At 35.9% G+C, this 24,173-nt stretch overlaps 1 protein-coding gene across 3 annotated transcripts; it reads right to left on the bottom strand.

Moving 5' to 3' along the window:
• Positions 1-953: 953 nt before the first annotated feature.
• Positions 954-23,539, bottom strand: LOC125657980 (octopamine receptor beta-2R-like). Of its 3 annotated transcripts, none has more exons than XM_048888969.2 (3): positions 23,143-23,539; positions 6,369-6,434; positions 954-3,895 (listed from the first exon to the last, which is right to left on the bottom strand). In XM_048888969.2, the coding sequence occupies exon 3, from the start codon at positions 3,855-3,857 to the stop codon at positions 2,595-2,597; it is 1,263 nt and encodes a 420-aa protein (XP_048744926.1). In that variant the 5' UTR covers positions 3,858-3,895; positions 6,369-6,434; positions 23,143-23,539; the 3' UTR covers positions 954-2,594. The 3 variants fall into 3 exon arrangements, with proteins under 3 accessions (XP_048744926.1, XP_048744924.1, XP_048744925.1); XM_048888967.2 differs by lacking the exon at positions 23,143-23,539 and adding an exon at positions 6,733-6,801; XM_048888968.2 differs by lacking the exon at positions 23,143-23,539 and adding an exon at positions 6,520-6,715.
• Between the last annotated feature and the right edge of the window lie 634 nt (positions 23,540-24,173).

Below are 24,173 nucleotides of genomic sequence, written 5' to 3' on the forward strand. Positions count from 1 at the left end.
TCTGACCTTTTCGAGTTATTGATTCTTGGTTCACCGTTTGGCCACGCACTATTTTTGACACGGGTGAGCTTCTATTGTCTCCCCTGACCTGGACAAATATCAATATTTATTTCTAATAATGTGTTTTTCCTTGGTTAAATGACACATTGTGTGGTCATAATCACTACACCAAGTGCCGTCTCTCCATTAGACACTTATCACATGACGTGGAGTACATGGACTGGGTGACGGACGGTCCGACATGATAATTATTATAAGCTTATATCCTAACCCCGCAGGGGGCATGAATCTCATAATATGCTATATAGTCATTATTCATGTAATAATCCCTCCAGTTTACATGTCATATGTTCTAGGGATGAGGGATATGCTTTCAATCAGCCTCGTCTTGGGAACACTTTCACTCAGCCTCGTCTTGGGAACACTTTCACTCAGCCTCGTCTTGGGAACACTTTCATTCAGCGTCGTCCAGGACCACAGTCAGGTGCCACGAGTTTCGCATTTTCTCATGTTTCTACACCTACGCAATCAGTTTAAATGTTATGGGAAGGGGTTTATAGATAGTTTTTGAAGATTGCACTAATTTCAGATGTCCCATTGCTAGGGTATGAAGAGGAAATGGGGTCATATGCTTCAATGTTTCTATCCCATTGCCATTAAACGTGTTTCATTTGCTAAAGCTTGGCTGCATGGTTTCTGAAGAGTTGACGGATGACGCATCTGATGTACCCTGAAGTGTTTCAAAGTCCAAATTCTGAGTAAAATGTAGGGGTGTAACGATACGACTGAAGCATATTGTGAAACACCGAGACTGTGGACCGCGATATATCACTTCTCATGAGTGATTCAATACATGTCCATGTAATTTCATCTTCGCTAGGGATGATGATGTAATTCGTGCTTCTCTGTTCTGAAATGAGACACTACTAATCTAAAGTTACAAGGAGGAGAGATATGCTATAATTGATTTATGGAGTATAAACATATGATAAACTCTGAAACACAATAATAATCAACATAAGAAAATAAAAGAAAATCCACTTGTTTAAAAAGAAATAACAAAAGTATGTTAAATGACTAGAATTTTTGACTATTTAATTGAGATACCAGTAGTCCTGAATTATGCGTAAATTATACATTCACGTGTTGTGGTTATCTGTTTAAACATTTAAGAACTGAAATAAATTTCAGTTTTGAAAATACATGAGAGTATGAACTGCAACGCTTCACATCGACACACTTTTCACGAAGTGCTCACGCGTTCCATGAAGCATGGCGTCGTGAAGCCTCGCAGTTTATACCCTCGTGTATATTTAAACAGAAAATGGATGAACAAGGCCAGAAAAGTGCCCAAGAATGATTAGATAGGAAAGACAAAAATAAAATCACTCTCAAAAAGAGTTAGAATTCGTTAATTAGTTTAAAGTATGTATATTTTCCATAGGTTGTAAATGAAACACCCAAGGAATTAAATTATTTGAAATACATGTATAGGGATGTGAAAATGAGAACAGTCAAAATTGTCAAATCTGACCATTTCATAGTCGAGTTTGGTAAAATTTGAATGTGTGTGGGTTGATTCTTCAATTTTTGTAATCATATACTTATAGAAAAACTAAAAACGTATATTATTTAAGTCTTCCAAAAGATGGAGCAATGATCCATTATAAATACAAGATGTAAAAATGTTATATAAAATAAAAGCTTTTGTAAAAAAAAAAAAAAAAAAAAAAAAAAAAGTCCCTTACATTGAAGACGATATACCAAGCATGATTTGAATCCCCATGAATATTGTAAGCAAGTGGTCTAAACCGCAGGACACAAAGGTGAATTGTAAGTAGATCCTTTTGGGCAATGGGCTTGATACCCTTAGTATCTCTTTTATTTTCATATATTCTGGTGGCTAATATATTCTACTTTATCACCATTTGTTTTATATATCGTCAAACAATAAAAATGTCAAATATAAATTGACCACAAGAACAAATGTATGGTAGAAAAATATGTTTATAGATTTATAGAAAGCATTTTAATGGATAGACGTTTTTATCGCTTTGTTCATCCATCTTTTGGAATTCATTTTTCATATTTACATTCTACTTTCATTTTCATCAAAATTCCAAGAGTACTATATGAAGAGTCACACACGTATTTGTAAAGATATTTTTAAAAAAGCAAATACATTGGAAATATAAATATTAAATGATGAAAACGTGATATATCGCGGTACACGTGCAGCTATGTGATTCCCGTACCGTGATACGGTACAGTTGTATCTATCCTTACATTATCAGTTTAAAAAATCTCAATTAGTTAGCATTTTTTATCATTATTTCTCAATTTTCTATAAGGACTATGATGACGTCACATGAGGGTTCAAAATCGTATGCATGGATATATATGAATTATAAAATAACAATGATATCATAAAAGAAAATAATACACGGAGTTAAATATACTCTTATAATTATGATGACACTGGATTTCTGCAGACGTTCTATCTTGGTTTTCGTAATGCGTTGACCACCAACAAACTACAATTGTAACACTTAGAATGAACGGTATATTTCTGAGATTGTTTTACTAAACTCACATCAAACATTTGTCAACGTGAATTCCTTTTTCACTACCATGAATTTTCCTTTATTATTCTCACCATCAGAATTATTCCGTGCCGAAGAACTACTTTGATATGATCCATGAGAGTTGCGCATGTGCAAAAGCCGTTTGAATGCTGTCCGGAATTCCATATTGTAAAAGGCATAAATCATTGGATTTAAACAAGAATTTAGATATCCTATCCAAAATAACATGGACCCTAATATGGGTGGATAGGGACACTTTTCTGCACACACACCAGTAATTAGGTACCAGGAAAAGAAAGGGAGAAAACACATAATAAATGCGCCCATCACAACTCCTAACGTTTTGGCAGCTTTGTGTTCACGTTTCATTCTCGAACGTTCCGACATTTTCTTGGATTTTGTCGAGACTGGAAGAAGGCTGTTTAAGTTACCATTATCGGCATACTTGTAGGAATAAAAACTGATGGAACGTATATGCTTCTCCTGTCGTCGAGCGGTTATGAATATTCTGATATACACAAAAATCATAATGGTGCAGGGAATCCAAAACGACACACTTGAAGATACAACAGCGTAAATTTTATTCACGTGAAAAGTACAAGAATCCGTGTTTTGTTGTAAGAGTTTGTAGTGCTCCCACGTCGTGTAAAACTGGGCATGAATGGGTATATATGAAATAAGAGCGGAAGCGATCCATGTGGCAAGGATCATTGCGCAAGCGCAGCAATTTGTCATTTTTGTGTCGTATTTGAGAGGATAATTAATAGCAATGTAACGGTCGACGCTAATACAGCATAGATGCAGTATGGAGGCGGTGCTGAAGAGTACGTCATTAGCATTGAATATGTCGCACATAGTTCTTCCGAACATCCATTTTCCTGTGATTTCCTGACTAGCATTAAAAGGCATGACGAAAATGGCGACTATTATATCAGCAAACGCTAGAGACACGATAAAGTAGTTGGTAACTCTCCCTCGAAGTCTTTCAAACTTCTTTACACTGATTATAACTAGAGAATTTCCTAGTATTGCGGTTGCCATGATGACTGTCATTGCAATCGCTTTCAGCACCACCACAAATACGTTTATTGGCGGGTTCAGTTCGCTGTCGTGCGTTGATTCATTGGAGTTGGTGTTGTTGAGAAGATCCACACTCCTGGGCATATCACTCACTTTCAGCATCCCAGGTAACTGTAGTTCTATTGATGTAGTGGAGCTTCCGGAGGCTGACACCAATGAGAAGTGGTTGTTCCGAAACCCGTCTTCTTTCATCACACCATCTATTTGACGTCTAATCCAAAATCCCTCATCTGCAAAGAACCACAAAATACCGTGACAAATAGCTTTCTTTAACTCCGTTGAATCGAATTTCTGTTCATGATACTATATGGGATCCATATCAAGCAGTTAAAGGAACTGTTCTACGCTGTATAGCGAAGAGTGCCAGGCCGCTCAGATCATCTTTTTCTTTACACGCTAATTATGAGATACTTGTACTTTAAAGAGGGCTTACTAAATGCTAAGACATCAAAAGGGGAGTATTGATACAATTGATACAGAGGAGTACTGAGGGACTGATTCTTTAAGGAGGACTCTACAATATATGTACCATATACTTTTGTTGTGCTTGGAGTGGTCTGTCCATGGATAAAAGATGATTTTAGAAGTGGTTTCTATTAATATAATACAGGAACAATGATCATTCAAGTCCTCTCCTGTATGTAATCTTATAGAACATGACACAGTTTTCAGACTTTTAAAAATAGTTTCAAGAGTATTTGGAATCTAATATTGGCAAAACTGGATGAAAATACAATAGATGAAGTCTTTATACCGTACGTACTTGAAAGGATTTGTCACACATTGGACGTGCAACATTATTGAGTGCTCTTAAACAAAATACAAGTTTATGACATTGAGCATTAAGCCTATAACTTGGCTGTAAGTGTTACAGGTCGATATCCCAATCGTTACTAAATATAGGACAGTGTTTGATAATCACATTATTTCACTAGTCATTCAAGGCTTTGTATCAGGAGGACTTAATTGGGAGACTCTTTATTTCCGGTGAATGTCCTGATAATGATCTTAGTTAAACTTAGTGTCACAGCCGACTTTCTGCAGATCCCAAGATGACAGGGTTTATGATCTGTTCACATTCCAGTGATCGCAAGTGGGTATCAAATAACAGTGTCATTCAAAGTATTATTCCAACACTATTTACTTTCTAAGGTCGTACAGACAATTTACACGGTACACAATCAAGTGCATCTAATTCGGGGGGGAAATGCTAGCAAGAAATAGTCTATAAAGAAAAGGCAAGGAATCTTGCAATCTGCTTGTATCTGTAAGCGTGCATATTCTGTTAATGATCTGTTAAAAGGCAGGATCTTTCAATTGATCTGCCATCTGCCTTGTCATGTTAGATAAGAATTATTTCTACACCTGCGTGTGGTGTTGTTACATTTACATCTGCTACTGCTCTCTCAATGATAACCCTTTGAAGCTCCAGTGTTTTAATTTCCCCATAACTTACAATTTTTCAGTTCATGCAAAATGACAGGTCGGTGGGAGGGGGACTACGGAAATTAACATGGACTGTCACATGTTTAGGCAGTATTTTTGTTATGTCGATTTTATATTTTCATTTTTATATCAATTATGAATAGAGAAAATCGCTATATCTAGTATGTTGGCTTCGCCTTTATGCATGAATTCTAACGTTTTCTACTTTTGTACTTGAAGTCTCAATTGAATTTATCTAATTGAAATGAATGTATGCTTTTGAACTTTACTTGAAGTGCTACATGTAATTTGTAATGGTTTAGATTTGATCGATTCTTAAATAAATTACACAAAAGTGTGAGGAAACATGAATCATTTTTGTTTGCTTAGAAGCAAACGGATGCCTAGAATTTGTGCTGAAACATTAAAGATTTTCTTTTCTCTGCGGGAGTTGACACATTCATTTATAAAATTTCTATCACATCGAGCAGTTTATGGTTCTGATGATTTAGTTTTACGCCTGTTTAGTCAGCGGGAAAAAGAGTAATCACTATAGCAAGTAAAGCTATCTCCTCCCGTAAGTACGATCTGAAACATCACTGGAGACAGCAAGATCTCTGTACCCCTTTTATGAAGAAATGTAATGGCATTTATGATGTGGGTAATTGCATTTTATGTGAATTTTTCTTCTATTTCTACAAGATATATCTTTTTTATATAGTTCTTCATCAACAAGATACAATTTCTGTCGAGTTTTCCAAGGTTAAAAAACAAATATAAAACTACACGATTTGACAGACAGGTTTTCGATCAACATTGAACATATCGAGTTTGTGCAATTAAATTAAGACAGCATCTCAATATAAAACGAATTATGACAAAAACTGTTTAACATCGATTATAGGGGAATCTGGATATTCCGTCACAGACAGTAAGCAAAGTCTGCAATAAAAATAAACCAAGGTCCTGCTCTGAGCCGACAGGGCCAAACTGAAAAGAAGTACAACTGGTGGCTGCATTTAGCGGACATCCCGTCAGGAAATCCGGGGAAAGAATTAACATTAAGACGAGCAGCATGTCTGAAAGTCAATTAAATGGATATTGCATGTCTGAGTTTCGTACAGATATAACTGATAACATACAGTTTCACAGTGAAATCAATATACATACCGCAATAAGTTGTTGAAAAAGTGCACTTGACTATTGCAGTTGCATAAGTAAAGGGACAAGAAACGTTAAAAACTTCGTGAACATATCTTGATGTAGCCGATGTCTTACCTTGTCATGAACCTATACTCTCCAAAAGCAGAAATTTTTGTGGTGTTTGTCCTCATCTCCTTTCAACTAAATAAAACATAAAATACAATTAAACGCATGATTTCGCTTACCATAAAGACAGAATAATAAAAACAATATATTTATCGAGTACCCGAGAATTGAATTCCCAAGTGTCTATCACATCGTTAATTTAGCGAGACCACCATATATTCTATATTTAGTAGATGTCAGCTTGTCAACACTGCTACTTTACGGACCCTCCCCACTCATGTAAATGGTCGCGTTCGATCCTTCAACTATTGATCTTCACGAACGGAGGGAGTGTCTCGGATAAACTGACAACCTTCTAGTCTGGGCAACTTACCGACACAATATCCCTCCCGTAGCACCATGTTTACAATGAACGCCTTTCCTGTGCGGAGACTGATGATAGCTGTCAAGAAACTGGTAGTGCGGCGCATAAGATACTATAATTACATATCTCTGTTATCTAGCATAGCATGTTTTTTAAACAATTTATCACATTTTCGTTTAGGTTTTTTTGGTTTTGTTTATCTTCCTACGTCCATTTCAAGCAGAGAATGACCGGTCAGATTCAGAGAAACTGGACGTCACAGACCGCGAATGGATAACGAGAGTTAAACGATGTGGAGTATTGTTAACGTAACAAACTCGATACTGCGTTGATTGGAAAATCTACTGCATTTAAAAGTGTTTGTTTGTTTGTTTTTACACTCACTCTCTAAGATTATATCTAGAACAAGTAGAGGCATTAGGAATTTTTCTAACTTTAGGATATGAAAGTGTTAATAATATCTGTCTAAACTTTTATTCTAGACCGTTAATTTAGTGTTGAGAGAGAGAGAGAGAGAGAGAGAGAGAGAGAGAGAGAGAGAGAGAGAGAAAATATTCTACATTTTGTTATTTGAGACCAAAGAGTACCTGATCGAATGCATCCTTTGTGTGTATACATTGAACACATACTCGTATAACTTGTATATCCATGCATCTCGCGTGTCAACATGGAAATACCTTATGTTACGACTTCTGCTGGTAATGACAAGTTCATGAAGTTTTTTAATCTATCATCGTGACACTACTTCGGACTATGGCATGATACCGAACACTAGCTTTAATTAATTGCACATTTGAACATTTTTAACTTAAAAAGATATAAAAACAAATTACGGAAATCAATCGATCTGACTGTAGACTTTATACACTACGAATTCTAATCACCCTTTGTAAATTACAACAACAGATTTTGTACATAACTGCCTGCTATTTTAAAATTATAATTATATTTTGCATCCATTGCTAAAAATCAGAAAAGAAATAATTTTCTCCCGATGTTATGGGTTGTAACTATAACTGAATCTAATGCAACTCCGACTAAGGATCACATTTTCATTAATGATATCGTTGGAAAATATTTTCGTAGATTTATATATATATTACTCATATTTAGTACTGAAAGACAGCTGAAACCCAGACAATCTTCGTATGAGATAGACATACTTCCTTTTTAAAAAAGGTTTTGTCCGGACAATGAACCTGGTGATTTGATTTTCTAATCGTGTACCGCTCTCAAACAGCTAGATCTATGGGAATAGTTCAAGCAGATAATATCTGCAAATAGAATCTAAACTCACGGGCACGTGCTTCCAATTAGTGGACAACAGAAGTACTTTCAAGATATTCAAGATTACAAACATTGTTATGATGCTCATGTAGTCACATATACTGTACTCTTGATGATCTGCCTATAAAATAAAACACATGATCATGAAGTGCACAGAGAGAAAAGTGTGCAACCAATCGAAATACTATCATTCCAGAAACAGCATGTCTTTTGGCGTGGAGAACCGTGTGAAAATCACACTCGTGAATCGTCATGTAACTCATTGATTGGCTGTTTGGTATCAATCAAATTACTACGTCATCAAATCGGCTTATTAACGTAAAAAAAACAAACAACCCACCAATATTACACAATTATTCCATATTTAACTGATCCTAATATTTGAAGTGTCAAGGACACTATCATTAAAATTTTGAAAAAATCACGTTGAATGAATGCGGCGTGATGATTAGACTTTTCCTCATAGGCGCTCGGGTCATGGATAATGTTAGTAAAGAATATCATTTAGCTATAGGGAAAATTCGAACTATGATCGTGACCATTTTTGTCCACTCCGTGATGTGGATTTGTAGTTTTCTGTTCTGAAATCTTTTTTGCTTCAGTTCTGAATATTTGTGCACACTGATTGAATTGTTGATAGTATTATTTATTCAGATCGGTAAAGTTGGCTACTAGTAACCAGCTACTAGTAACTGGCTACTTAAAAAGAGAAAAGTTGGCTACTAGTAGCCAGCTACTTGAACCAGGAAAAGTTAACTACTAGTAGCCAGCTACTAAAAGTAAGAAAAGTTAGCTACTCGTAGCCAGCTACTACAAAATATAAAAGTTATAATTACTGATAGCTCGCTACCAGATAAAGGTTAATGAGTTTTAAAATTATTATCTATCAGATTATAACTTTTATATTTTGTAGTAGCTGGCTACGAGTAGCTAACTTTTCTTACTTTTAGTAGCTGGCTACTAGTAGCTAACTTTTCCTGGTTCAAGTAGCTGGCTACTAGTAGCCAATTTTTCTCTTTTTAAGTAGCCAGTTACTAGTAGCTGGTTACTAGTAGCCAACTTTACCGATCTTATTTATTCTGCTGAATTGATGAGCGCTATGATTGAAATAAATATTGATGCGCGCGCATATAAAATTGTTTTGGAGAGAGCAACTATATTAACGATCTCTTTCCTTGCATTGCTGCTCTCTTTAAAAGAATTGATGTGCGCATTTAAAATTTCTTTTACAAAAGCATTGTAACTAATTAAAGATATCCTCAATTGAATTAAAGAAATCATCAAATCATTAATTATACTGATCTCTCGATTGAAATTTTGCGAGCAATAACTCCACTACATTGATCATGCGCGTGAACATCAAATTGATGAGAGCAATAATTGAATAGATGATGACTTTCAATAATGAAAGATATATCTTCAATTATTTTGTTTTAAGTTAATTTGGCGCTCCATAATTTGCAGGGATGCTAAGTTTCATGGATATTAAGAATGAAGATTCCTAGTATTGGTTTTCAAGATTTTCTTTTTTAAATAAAAAAGATAAAGATCGGGAGGAAAGAAAATTGCGATCTGATTTTCAGGGCATTTGATATTCGATTTCAATGGCAGGAATATTTTTATACACATAAATCAGGGTTCTGATTTTTGATGATTAATTAAATGTATAAAGTTTCAACGTCACTGGGATGAACTTCAAAGCCTCTCGTTGTACTTGGTATTTTAATTTCAGTTACGATTGAAATTGCTACATTTTATTTTGTGACAACGTAAACTGGTGTTTCTCCATGTGCTGGTTCGCTGTTGGTTTAATTAAAAACCACAGACTTTTGAAGAATTACTCTGCTGCTCACAACGCAAACAAGGAGTTAGCATAATTCGAAAAGAGAGAAAGAAATATCTACACGAGACGAAAAATTCACCAAATGACCGACATAATGACGAGTTCTATATTTAGCGTGTTTCTTCATGTTAATAAGATATGTTATAATCATTAAGCAATGTCGTGTCATGTTATATTAGTAATTTTCTCATGAAATGATAAGTTTGACAATGGAAGAAGTTAAATAAATTAACAGAGATTGAAGTTTTGATTATCTTATGCACTGAAACATCGGTAAACGCCTGCAGTTTTATGACTTCTGTCCCGGAGAGATGGCGTGGTATGATTTGTCCTGTCGACCTTTCAGAAAACACCATATCGACCATCCGATGATATAGAGAAGTTTACATACATCATGGACTTCAAAAGTGAAAGGATGAGCACGACATTTCGTTTGCAGCTTGTATTGAAATTTTGTACCATTAATAGCTTTTACAAAATCTGATTTCCTGAGATGCCAGGATCACACACGGTGGAGTGATACGAGACAGTTCAACATTGTCTTGGTTTTCCTGATTTACTTAAGGTTTCACTTATCTAGTTTGATGGGTGTATGAAGTGGTTAACTACAATGGAAAGCGTGATAATTAAAACAAACTGCATCTTATATTTATATTTGAAATAAAAATGAACATAAAAAATCGATACCTCATGGAAATTGAGATATATTGTTTTTTCCTGTTGATTTCCATGGTTGTCGTGACAAAGTGTGGAAAGAAATTTACAAGCTGATGTAGTAAATGGTAAAACTAACACAGCTGTGGGGCTTCAAAGGGTTGTCACAGAATTGGATATGTAAATATATATGCAAATTTACTGTGCTATCTTTAAAAAAATCAATATCTGAAGTATGTGGCAAAATGAATCAAAGTAGACGCTTTTGCTTATAATCACGATAAACCATATGTTCGCCTATCTTTGGCATCCTATCTGATGGGATCTACAAAGGTTCTGATATGACCTATGAAGGTTCTAAACCATTGTAAACGTTGTCATACAACTCAGGATAAAACATTTATCTGATTGATTTACACATATTTTATTGTCTAGATGTTATAACAAAAGGTTTGAGCACAAGTTCTTAAAACTTAGAACGCCCTCTCCTATCTGATTATATACCGTGTCATTCTATTCACTTGTATTGTCAACACCGTGTTCGCAGTGCATGTGTCTCAGAAAACCATCGTATTACAAACACGCATTTTATCCAATTTTTAAATAATGCAAACAGAAAAAAAAATGCAGTTGACTTGTCGAGAGTACAGCCTTGTGGTTTTCAAGGAGAAAGATATTTCAAAAGAAAATTCCAAATCTCTCTTACATGTATATAAGAAAAAACCCTTCAGACACCAATTATTTATGGAGCGCCAAATTAACATAAACTCAAATAATTGAAGATATCTTCAATTATTTGAAGATATCATCAATTCAATTATTGCTCTCTTTAATTGAATTAATGCGCGCATTAATTCAATTATTGCTCTCTTCAATTCAATTGATGAGAGCATCAATTGAATTAATGAGAGCAATAATAGATTTGATGCGCGCATTAATTCAAATATTGCTCTCTTCAATTCAATTGATGAGAGCATTAATTTCGTAGAAATATTGCTCGCAATAACTGATTTAGAGCTCGGTATAAATAATTTGATGATCTCTTTAATTCAATTGAAGATATCTTTAATTATTTACAATGCTTTTGTATAAGGAATTAATGCGCGCATGAATTCTTTTAAAGAGAGCAACAATTCAATTAAAGAGATCATTAATTCAATTGTGGATATGTTGAATTGAAGATATCTTTAATTATTTAGTTGCTCTCTCTAAAAGAATTATTGCTCTCTTCAAATGAATTAAAGATATCATTAATTCAATTGAAGTGAGCAATAATTGAATTAATGCGCGCATTAAATCCATTATTGCTCTCATCAAATGAATTACTGCGCGCATCAATTCAATTATTGCTCTCATCAATTGATTTAATGCGCGCATTATATCAATTATTGCTCTCTTCAATTGAATTGTAGCGCGCATCAATTCAATTGTTGATATCATTAATTCATTTGAAGAGATCATCAATTCAATTAAAGCGCGCATCAATTCAGCAGAAGAATTAATGCTATCATCAATTCATTTAATGCGCGCAATAATTCAGAATTGAAGATATCATTAATTATTTGAAGAGATCTTTAATTAAATTGTTGCGCGCATCAAATGAATTGATGATATCTTCAAATAATTGAAGATATCTTCAATTATTTGAGTTTATGTTAATTTGGCGCTCCATATAATTTGACTGTTAAACTAACTCTCTATCACTATTAGTTTTGCATTGCTTACGGTCTAGGTTTGAAAATCACAAATTGAAACTAGAACTGTCCTTTCGGGACTAACACCCCTGCGGGACACACTATATAATGGATAAAACAGACTTCCTCCGATCAAACCAGAAGTTGTCTAATCAAATGGTCATCTAGCATATCTTTTTTTTTTTTTTTTTTTGGAAAATGTTGCTTTAAAAAAATCAATGAATCAATCAAATATTTGTTTGCGGGGGGTATAAATAGTCACTAAATTTTCCTACAGTCTGTGTTATCTAGTTATTGATATATTGATTGATTAATAAAAAAAAGTTGAGTATTACACTATGAATATCATTCGTTCATTGTAAGCAAATGTGAAGTCATGTGTAAAATATAAATCTCAATTGTCAGAATATTTTTCTAGTAATCAAGGATTAATGCAAGGAGAATCATTGTCACCAATTTTATTTTCTCTATATGTAAATGATTTTGAGTTGGAATTTATTAAAACCTTATGTGTTCCAATAGAGGTCAGAGATATTGCTTTAAATATTTCTTATATTGTATGCTAATGATAGTATGCTTTTTCAGAGTATTTTAGCAATGCAATACAAAAAGCGTATGAATGTTCTGTTATCTAAAATGAAGTCCTTGCACTTAAATGTCTCTACAGAGTTAACATTATTTGAGACACATATGTGAGTAGTATTGCGAATTACAGTTGTGGCGTGTAGGGCTGTACCCCTGCAAAAGAATTAGAAAGTGTACATTTGATTTTTTTGTAAGAAAGTCCTAGGTATCAAAAACTCCACAGCTTCGGGGATGATTTATTCAGAATTAGGTAGACTTCCATAGAGTTAAAGAGAAAATTTAGAATGGTAAAATGTGTTTTCAAACTAAGAAAAACTGATAACTGTATTTTAAGTACTAGTAATGTTTAAACAATGTATTTTTGGAACCAAATACCCAGTGTTGGTCATCTACTGTAAGGAATATGCTGTTTTCTGTTGGACTAGGGTATGTATGGTATGAAAACACTGTTAATGAAAATCTGGTGTTATTATAGTTAGGCGAAGATTGAAAGATATATTTATACAAAATATGATTAGTTTTTTTTCAATGATTCATCGAAGTGTCGTGTGTATAGGTATTTTTACCATGAGTAGGATCTGCAACCTTATTTAACAAGACCGATTTCAGTTCAATATATGCAATATATAAGTAAATTTAGATTGTCCAAGGAGCAATCACTACCTATTTTAACGTCGTAGGTTTGAAGCGGCCATGGCACGAGCGGGGCTCGAACTCAAGACCTCCAGGTTACGAAGCGAACGCTCTACCACTGAACTACCGTGACCGGTGTGTAATAAATGAGAGGATGTCTAAGACGTATGGGATAAGGTAGGGGAGACACTCGAATGAGCAACAATCAACAGAGTTAAGTTCAGCAAGAATTAATGAAAAACTGCTGTGATTTATCTATGCAGTGTACAGCTTGCCCTTTTAAGCAGTGTATAGTTCTTATTGAAAGTGGTAGATATTACAATGTTTTTAGAAATTAAAGAATCAGCAAAAATTACACAGTGATGAAAATAATTGAATTCACTTCCTTATCCAATGTGAAAAATATAATCAACAAAGAGTATACACTTGTACAAATTTACTGATGAGATCAGCTCCATTTGTTTACTTAAATCATAACTATACTCTAATGATGGGCAATTTTGTACCAAACTCGTGTATGTATGTCGCTATATCTCAATTCGTGTCTTTTGACTTTCCCCCTTTTGTATGACTGATTGATTGTATCTTGTTTAATGTCCCTCTTGAGAATTCTTTTCACTCATATGGAGACGCGTTTATCAAGACCGATGAAGAGCTTCAAATTTAGGCCTTTGCTCGGCGCTTACGGCCTTTGGGCAGTGTGGGATCTTTAGCGCACCACATTGTCACGGTCATCTCCGAGGAACGGTGACATTCACACCTGATGCCGAGCGTTCGGCCATGAAACTGTCACTACCTGTTTTAACGACTTAGGTGTCGTGGCCGAAATTCGTACCCCGACCTTCCGCATGCGGGGTGAACGCTCTATCTCTAGACCACCGCGGCGGTTCCTTATGTATGTAATGCTTCTTGTGCCATGTTTGGGCTCTGAATTAGACATTATTCTATTCTGTCCTGTTTAAACGTATTTCAAAGTGTTGAAAAGTTTGTAAGGTAAGCTCTGCGGACGATATCCATGTTAAAAACAAAACGATAAACGAAGCTTACAAGGATTATATGTACATCTGGTAGACGGAACATGAGTGTGGAGTTAGTACGCTCCTGATCGCCGCTACTCTTTATAATACTGAATAAAGGAAATGATTTGTAAATATATCAAAAGCCTAAAAAAAAAAAAAGCGTTGAAAATGTAAATGGAATCTTCTCACTTCGTCTGAAAATGTTAAATATTTCATATCAGTTTTCGATCATCTATGCTTCTGGACATGATGCTACTTCTGGCAGTTCACCGTCTTGAGTAACACATCCTGTACAAGTGTTACAAGGATCAATATAAATATTTTTGTACTCGTCTGGACTCTCTGTCGACATTTTCTTCAGACCATTACCACTTGTTGAGAGCATTGCAAGACAATTTGCTTGTAAATATCCCAACCTACAACGACTCTAAAACCATCATTCAAATTTTTCAGACGTGTTTTCCACGGTCCTTGAATATCGATCGATTGATTGAATGATAACCACAAAAAAGATTCCATTCCTAATCGCGTTTAAGGATGAATTTCAAAATAAGAAAGTCTGCCACACAATACTTAACGTAGCTGGCAAGTTTTATATGTTGTTTAAGAATAGTATGATCCTCTGTCAAACCAATCGATTTGTGTTGTCTAATCTATTCAAGCTTCATTTTAAATTTAATTGTGTGTTAAAACCAAATTGAATTATTGTAAACCATAGTTTGCAGCGAACTAAACCAAACACATCGATTTCAAATTCAAGCATCATATGTTTAGTTTTTGACATTTACAGTGCAGATAATACATAACGATGTAATGTGTAGACTTGGAATAACACGCTGATCGCGTTATGAAGATATGTCGGCACCCCGTTGCGCGTAGATGCTAAAATTGCACAACTGACGTTTATTTCTACGTGATGATATGATTGTTTGAAAAGGATATCCTATTTTTCAGAACTTTCAGAGCTTGTCAGTCAAAAGCATTCATAGCTGCTTTCTTTACGAAATTGGTCAGATTATTACATTTAACACCCCCCCCCCCTCTCTCTCTATATATATATATATTATATCAAAATACTATGTGGATTTCAAGAATAGAGAAAACAAATGCAGCGGGTGACTAAGATCCGTAGGAAATGTAGACTCAGACATATTAGAATGTTGAAAATTGGGGAGAGCCATCCTCGTAGCGTCAAGGTTTTGTGATTACGTACCCTCCACTCAGTTACAAAACCTTGACATTGTGAGGAAGGGGAGGGCTAAATCATCGCATTTATTAACAAAGGTAATCCATATAGACTATAGAGATGAGAAGGAGGAGGAAAATATCTTAGATCCTCGTACAAAATATTTGCCTTAGATTGCTAATATACATGTACTAGGGCTGTTCAATATGTAATGTGTATTGTACCACAGCGTGACAACGCTTTGCACGATTCCGTGGATGATGATACTTTTGAATAGCTCTATCCAATACCTTTCCAACAGTATAAACACGAGTCTTCAGCTCCACATAGTTTTAAACTTATAGTCATTTCAATAGAGCCAGTCGTTGACCACTGTTGTAAAAATGGTTGGGAAACGGGTTGAGAATATTGAAGTAATTAGAGCTTTAATGTATAAAAGTTCGCACAAAACTCAGTCATTCGGTAATGCACATTTTTACTGAATTGGGGGAAGTTTATGGGTCTGATAAGGTATCTTACGAGACAGTTCTTAGGTAGAGAAAGACATTTCTAACTGGCACAGAGTCCGTCAAAGATGCAGCAAACTCTGGCTGACCTGTGACTGTAACAGGCAAGGCAAATGTCTCAAAAGTCAGGGAAATAATTGAAAGTGATGGCAGATACACGATTCGTGATATTGCCAAAGCTGTTGGCATATCACTATCGCGGGTGCATTTCATTTTGAAGCGTATTTTGAAAGTACGGAAGATGGATACCGCTTATATTTACAGATGACCGAAAACGGGTACGAGTACAAACCACTAAGCAATTGCTTAAAATGTTTCCCAAATTCAATCAAATACAATTTGCAAACATTGTTAGTGGTGACGAAACATGGGTTTATTATTTCGAACCAGTAAGAAAAATTGGAAACAAAACATGGCTAACTAAACACGGTAGAAGGCCTGTAGTTGCCAAAAGAACCATAAGCACAAAGAAGGTTCTTTATTGCATATTCTTCTCATGTGATGGTATAGCCGTACAAATTCCGGTGCCGAAGGGCAAAAGTGTTACAGGTCGGTATTACCGAGATGTAATACCAAAAAAGCTCAAGAAATATTATATCATAAACGACGCCCTGTGTCAGGATTTAGGTATGTTCGCCTACTTCATGATAATGCTCCGTCACATACATCTGAGCTTGTGAAGCAATTTTTTAAGCCGGAGAAGGTTACCGTCTTGCCACACCCACCATACTCTCCAGATCTAGCCCCATGCGACTTTTTCCTTTTTCCAAAGTTCTTATCTGGTCGTCGTTACAAGTCCCGACAAGCCCTTGGCTCAGCCATCAGTCAGTGCCTCAGAAGTCTACCCAAATCAGCGTACCGTGACGCATTTCAGAAATGGATTCAGATTGAAATTACGTATTTCAAACCGCGGAGAATACTTTGAAGAGATGTAATGTTCATTTCGCTCTTTAAGTCGAATGTTTTTGAGATATCGTACAATACAATTACATATCGAACAACCCTCGTAAACTCCTCTACTGCATGTATAACTAATTCTATCGATGCACATTATTGGGCTTGTTTTGTACCACGTGCACATACCACTATTATGTTCTATGGACATCAAAAAGGATGTTTCATCGTCAGGTGCATATAGGTGAAGCGCAACAGAAGAATCGCTGTCTAAAAATAGTATTCACGCACAGCTGTATTGGAAGTTAATGAACATTTTATATAGGCCTATGTGTATTTTAAAAAAGAGTACTTTACACTATATTTGCGTGAACTTCAAGTAGATGAAAAGTCGATACAGCCGGTAGAGGGGGATACGAATTTTTCAGCTTAAATCACTTCCAGAACATCGCACGTCTCGATTTACTTTGGAATATTCTTCTATGAACTTTGGGTTAATAGTTTCAAATAGTCACATGGATAGAATACAGACGTATGTGATCTATTTATATGCACATATATGTGACGGGAAGTCAATTGATAAATTGATATTCTTCAGTTGACTATGAAGTCCTGAACTTTGTGTGGACCACGGAGGAAAACCTAGATGAACGACTTGGTAAACGGACGTCAGGATTCTGCAAACCAAGTGTCAATAAAAATCAAATGGTAATTCTGAGGTTAAATGAATGTTACAAAACATCTCCAAAATAGGCTTTATGGTCTTCTGTAAAATGTCATTAGATTCGTTTAATTGGAAATCATGAACTAAACATTGCTGAATAACGAGAAGATAAAAAGGAGGGATTTAAGACTACATTGAACACCTATTTAATTAAGATTAAAAGATCTACAATTCCCCCCTTAATACAAAAATCAGGTAATATCCTTTAAAATGACTTTTGTGTTAATGGTAACCCTTTTCGCAAAAAATAACAACCCTGTAAATTGTTAGATTTCACATTGGTCATACTTTTTCGCTTGAATGAGGACTATATTGCGGTTCCTTAGATACACGTATTACTAGAAATGAACAGACCTTTGTGCTCAGCCTCTGTAGACAGAATTAGAACGGAAGAACAAATTTTACAACAGTTACTGTAATTTTTCGATATATCCAAGGTCGTGATTTTGAAGATGAAAGAAACAAGCAGAGTTTAACGACGGTCACATTAATTATGTATATACTGTATTTGCAAGTTAAATACTCGAGGTTTTTAAACTTTCATGGCATTAGCAACCATCTCAACATTCATTGATGGAAATATTTGCAATTACATTGATAGTTTTAAAAAGTGAAATGCTTGCATGTAAAAAAAAATTTTTTAGGAACAAATTTCATTTTCGAAAATACATGAGGGTATGAATTGCAACACCTTACGTCAGCATACTTCATGAAGCCCGTTATAAGAAATGAATTTCATTTTTGAAAATACATGAAGATGTGAACTTTGACGCTTCATGCTGGCATACATTTCACGAAGCGCGTTAGTTTATTTCTTATAGTTACATTCTAATTTCATTTCTGTTGAAATTCCCAGTTGTTGAAATAGATGTACTATGTTCATCTTGACTTATACGCGCATTGTTCACAACTGCAACGTATTCCTGAGGGAATGGCTGTCATTACGATATATAAAGATATCAAAAACATTGGAATGTCAATGTATGTATTACAAAATGAACCCATGTGATGTTTACTGAAAAGATATGAGAAGATTTTTAAAACAAGATTCCCACAGTCCAACATAATCTTAAAGCCTCAATTGTAACACTACGCTGGACAAAGGAATCGTGGTTTTGAAAAAAAAAACTTGAATATTTTTATTTATAATTCCAATACTTGCACATACTTTAATATCAGGAAGTTTTCTTGCATAATTTTGCTTTTCTGGTCTCGTGGTTCTTCAGAAGATTTTTTAAACCCTATTTTCGTTGATTTCGTTATATTCCTACGTGGAAGAGGACACAATCTTCCTTTTGAGCAAACTGTAATCCCCTTTATCCAGCAAACTGTAATCCCCTTTATCTAGCAAACTCTAATCCCCTTTATCCAGCAAACTCTAATCCCCTTTATCCAGCAAACTCTAGTACCCTTTATCCAGGGATTCTTTGTGGAGAAGTAACAGTTTTATTTATTCGGCGGTTCTTGAGAGTGAAAGTTGTCAAAAGTTAAGCTATCTTGGCATTTTGAGAAGTTTATAAAACGAAATCCTACTACCAGCATCACAGTAAGCAAGCATGTGGTACATTGTTGCATACATGTAAGTCGCGGTACCTCAGTGGTGAGGATGTTCGCTTCGTGACCGGAAGCTTGTGCGTTCAAGTCCTACCAGTACCATGGTCGCGTCAAACCTATGGCATAAAAATAGGTGTACAATGTAGTGATAGCTTCTGCGCCAAATTTTCAGCATTTATATGTGAATGTTCCAAGCCTTACAAGGAGGGTCCCAGGTTTTACAAGTGAGGGGTCCTGGGTATTACAAATGAGGGTCCCAGGTTTTACAAGTGAGGGGTCCTGGGTATTACAAATGAGGGTCCCAGGTATTACAAGCGAGGGTCTTGGGTATTGCAAGTGAGGGGTCCTGTGTATGACAAATGAGGGTCCCAGGATTTACAAGTGAGGGTGCTGGGTGTTACAAGTGAGGGTCCCGGGTATTACAAGCGAGAGTCCCAGGTTTTACAAGTGAAGGTCCCGGGTCTTACAAGTGAGGGGTCCTGGGTATTACAAGTGAGGGTCCCGGGTATTACAAGTGAGGGTCCCGGGTCTTACAAGTGAGGGTCCTGGGTATTACAAGTGAGGGTCCTGGGTATTACATGTGAGGATCCCGGGTATTACAAGTGAGGGTCCCGGGTCTTACAAGTGAGGGTCCTGGGCTTTATGGATGAGACTTTCCAATTACCCAAGTCTCTGTGTCACGGTTGGCGTTGGCACAATAGTTTTAACCGTCACTGCTACTGTATGGAGTGTCAAGCTAAATGTACTTCAGGTGTCAATGACCTGACTGTGTTAATGATATCGAATTACTTATACTAGTGTAATATTTCTGTTGAAATCTGTCTTTTTCACTTTGTGATTCAATCTTTTACGTGTTGATCAACAGGGTAACATTAAATTCTACAACTACACAGCTTGGCCTGCATTATATTGCACTCATAAGTTCACTGGTGTAATTATATCTATATATATATTATCGCATGACTTTACCATCCCTTTATTTCAAGATGACTAATCATCACAACTTAAATATAAATAGAAGCTAAGTAATCACCTATATATCCCCTTCTCAATCTTACACCCTAAATCAACAAGGTGTACATTTCAAGAAGTGTTCTCCATAAAATCGAAGAACCCAGACCTTGCTTGTATCAACAATATGATATACATGTATTCTTTTAAAACTCCGTAAAACTAAGACTACTTGATAATGTAAGCGGTTAAGCTTGACAGCAACAGAGACATATAAAACTAAAGCAACGACAAGCATGTACCAACTTCCGGTATAAAGAGAGCAACTGCAAAAATATAGGCCATTAGTCTTGAATTTCTTTTGAGTGAAATATTATTTACGTAATTTGATACAGAGATGAGATATGAAGATTAAGGGTTATTGTAGGCGTGATACTACATACACTTCTTCTGGACGTCATGTGATCTGGTGACCCTTTATCTGCCCGACTGTCTGTCGGTAAATAAAGAACTGATGGCGATAACTAATCAGCGAAAACCCCATAAAACATTTCTCTTAAAATAGAGACTGCCACTTTATAGATTTTAATCCTTTTTTTTTCCTTTTCTTTTAGATGGCGTGACAGCTATGATTTTTTAGCCTCTGATTGAATGAATACGTATCAATAGTGAAAATGTGTCCTTGCAAATTTGATACTCAATGAAAATTAGCAGAGTTCATTAGACGGATCGTCTTCTCGATGTCAAAATTATAGGACTATAATGATGTGTGAACTTTCGTGCAGCTATATAAATCGCACTTAACCTGGCCATGAAATTCGCAGGTAATTTTCCAGGGAATGTAAACTTGTGACCTTTCGTTCTTAATGTGAACAAGAGTCCCATGGGCCTTAGCGGTCATCATAGTAAAAACAACAAATTGATCTATGAAGACAACAGCAGCAAAACAAGATCATTGAAATTGATCTATAATTCAAGAATTGGGAGCGTCATTCTTTTGGTTTTTTTTAAACTATAGTAATAATATTTAAAAAATAGAATGAAAATAATCGTTGATTTAACCCCATCTTATTCCTCTGGGATTAATCGTTCTTACACTCTACCCAAAAGATATATCAAATTACCATCTTTCCAAGACTTTGCCCTGAGTGACCATAACCAAATGCTCATCCTTTATACGTTTCCACTGATATGCCTTCTAAAATCACACTGCAATCAATGGTACTCTCATTCCCAACTCTCGTGGTGACCATCCCCACATGGTAAACATTTCCACCTCACCTCGTGATAACCATTTCCTCCTCAATCCGTGATAACCATTTCCACCTCACCCCGTGATAACCACTTCCACCTCACCCCGTGATAACCATTTCCACCTCACTCCGTGATAACCATTTCCACCCCACCCCGTGATAACCATTTCCACCTCACTCCGTGATAACCATTTCCACCCCACCCCGTGATAACCATTACCACCTCACCCCGTGATAACCATTTTCATCTCACCCTGTGATAAACCGTGATAACAACTACCACCTCACCCCGTGGCAACCCGTGATAACCACTACAACTTCACCCCGTGATAACCATTTCCACCTCACTCCGTGATAACCATTTCCACCTCACCCCGTGATAACCATTTCCACCTCACCCCGTGGTAACCACTTCCACCTCACCCCATGGTAACCACTTCCACCTCACCCCATGGTAACCATTTCCACCTCACCCCGTGATAACCACTTCCACCTCATCCCGTGATAACCATTTTCATCTCACCCTGTGATAACCCGTGATAACCATTTACACCTCACCACGGGATAACCACTTCCATCTCACTCCGTGATAACCACTTCCACCTCACCCCGTGATAACCATTTCCAACCTGTGGTAATCATCCCCACCACCACTTCGTGGTAACCATTTTAGAAATGATATGTCATGACAACCAACTTGTATATTTCTGACTGAGTTAAAAATTTTAATACCTTTGAAAAATACATCAAACATTAATAATGGGCGTGTGAACTTTATTTCGATCTCTTAAACTAAAAGGATGTATGAAAAATTAAATTCAGAGGGTAAATTTCATATTCTACAACCATTTACATGCCTTCTTCCAGTTTAGGACATGGATATCTCTTTCAGACTGAGATACTCTAATCCTACATTAGGTTGCACGTCCTTCGTTAATGTTTAAAGAAAATGTTCCCGGTGTGTATTCTTTTAACATGGTACGTTTGTAAAGTGATTGACAATTTAAAGGTATTTAAGGAATATGGCAGCAAACTCGGTCTGGGGTGGATTCAGGCGTGCGGTGGTACTCCCAAGTGTCCACACCCATTTGAATAGATGGAAATAAGATAAAATTGAATAAAATATTGAAATTGGAAAAAATAAAGACGAATTTCCCATTGACCTGGATAACATCATTAGAGATTTTGTTTTGAGATAAGAACAGCGGTTGTCCTTTCCCTACCGATTGTCAGTGTTCTCAAAGAAAATATCAAGAAAAATAAGCAGATACTTGCATTCGTTTGTAAGTTTTAGTATGAATTATTTTAATAGTATAAAAATGCATGCAAACTATCTAAATATGATTTTCATATCCTCCGAATGATTCTAAAATCCATCAGCCTCCTTTGACTTCACCCCCCCCCCCCTCCCCAAGGCTTCGCCCTAGACCCATTAGGGCCCCTAAGTCTCCTGTTTATTGAGGGAGTCTATATCAAAACCTCCTACATAGACCCTTGTCAGTATACTTTTTGGAAGGAAGATGAAAATTCCGAACAATAGCCAAAGAAAAGAAAAAAAAAAAATCAACTGTGATGTTCAAACGATTCATCGCAAATTTGAAGAGAAATAGCTGAAATTTACAAAAACCTCACCAACCTGCTTGTATAGGATGCGGGCATCGTGACGTAACGGTGATCGGGGTCCTCCTACACAGTAGTACCTGTCCTCGTGAAACCGGTGAGGTAAAATAGCCCGTTATCACGAGAATGCAGCGACCCCTAGCCAGTGGCTATTTATTGGCCCTAACCAAACAAATCGACAGTTGCTTCTGGTATGTGATTTATAGGAAAGATGATTAATAATAGTGATGGCGAAGCGATGTTCGCAACATAGATGTATTTGTTTACTACTAAAACAAAAATAACTTTTAAAAAATGATAAAAAAAACCACCTAGACACTTCAATAAACGTGTTTATTGTTTTAAAGTATGCATACTGTTACGTAATCTACCAATTTACATGAATTACTGATGGGGCGACACGGTGTTTATGATAATTTACTAAAAAATATACCAACTATACGTTTTTTAATGAACCTGTAATTTACATGGTGTCAACCGAGCAAATGTAAAAAGACAAACGATTTTAATGTATTTTAAAATATGTTTCATAGCATCTAGATCTATTTAATTCAACAATGTGCATTTAAGACACGACGCCAGTTATGAATGTTAATGGAGATGGACGGAATATAACAGTTAAATCAATGACCTGTGTTGCTTCATTTTCTGTTCGTTTGACAAATGCCTCCGTGTGACAAGAGAGATTACCCATACACTAATAATACTCTGTAAGAGGTCATAAGAAAGTCAGGGCTTATCATGTCGACAGTGTATATATAACTATTAAATGGATATTTAAGGAATCACTGTCTAGTTTGTGGGGGTATGTGAGGTGATTAACGACGAGGGAACACGTAGTAAGCAAAATTATCATGTTTTCCATTGTCGTTAATCGCCTCGTCACATATCCAGCAAACTGACAGCCTTAAAAGTTGTGCATATTCCACGTATGAAATTTTGATCATTCGTGTTATTTGCGCGATATATGTAATTCATAAGTGTTTAATTCGTCGATGTGCGCAGATGTCCGTCGAGGGTCTTTACGTGATTTCGGTTTTGAGCTGC

The sequence above is a fragment of the Ostrea edulis genome, chromosome 9, assembly GCF_947568905.1.
Source record: "Ostrea edulis chromosome 9, xbOstEdul1.1, whole genome shotgun sequence".
NCBI lineage: Eukaryota > Metazoa > Mollusca > Bivalvia > Ostreida > Ostreidae > Ostrea > Ostrea edulis.

Bases quoted from the DNA above. Each gene is read 5' to 3' on its own strand.
- LOC125657980 (XM_048888969.2), bottom strand. From the start codon at position 3,857: ATGAAAGAAGACGGGTTTCGGAACAACCACTTCTCATTGGTGTCAGCC.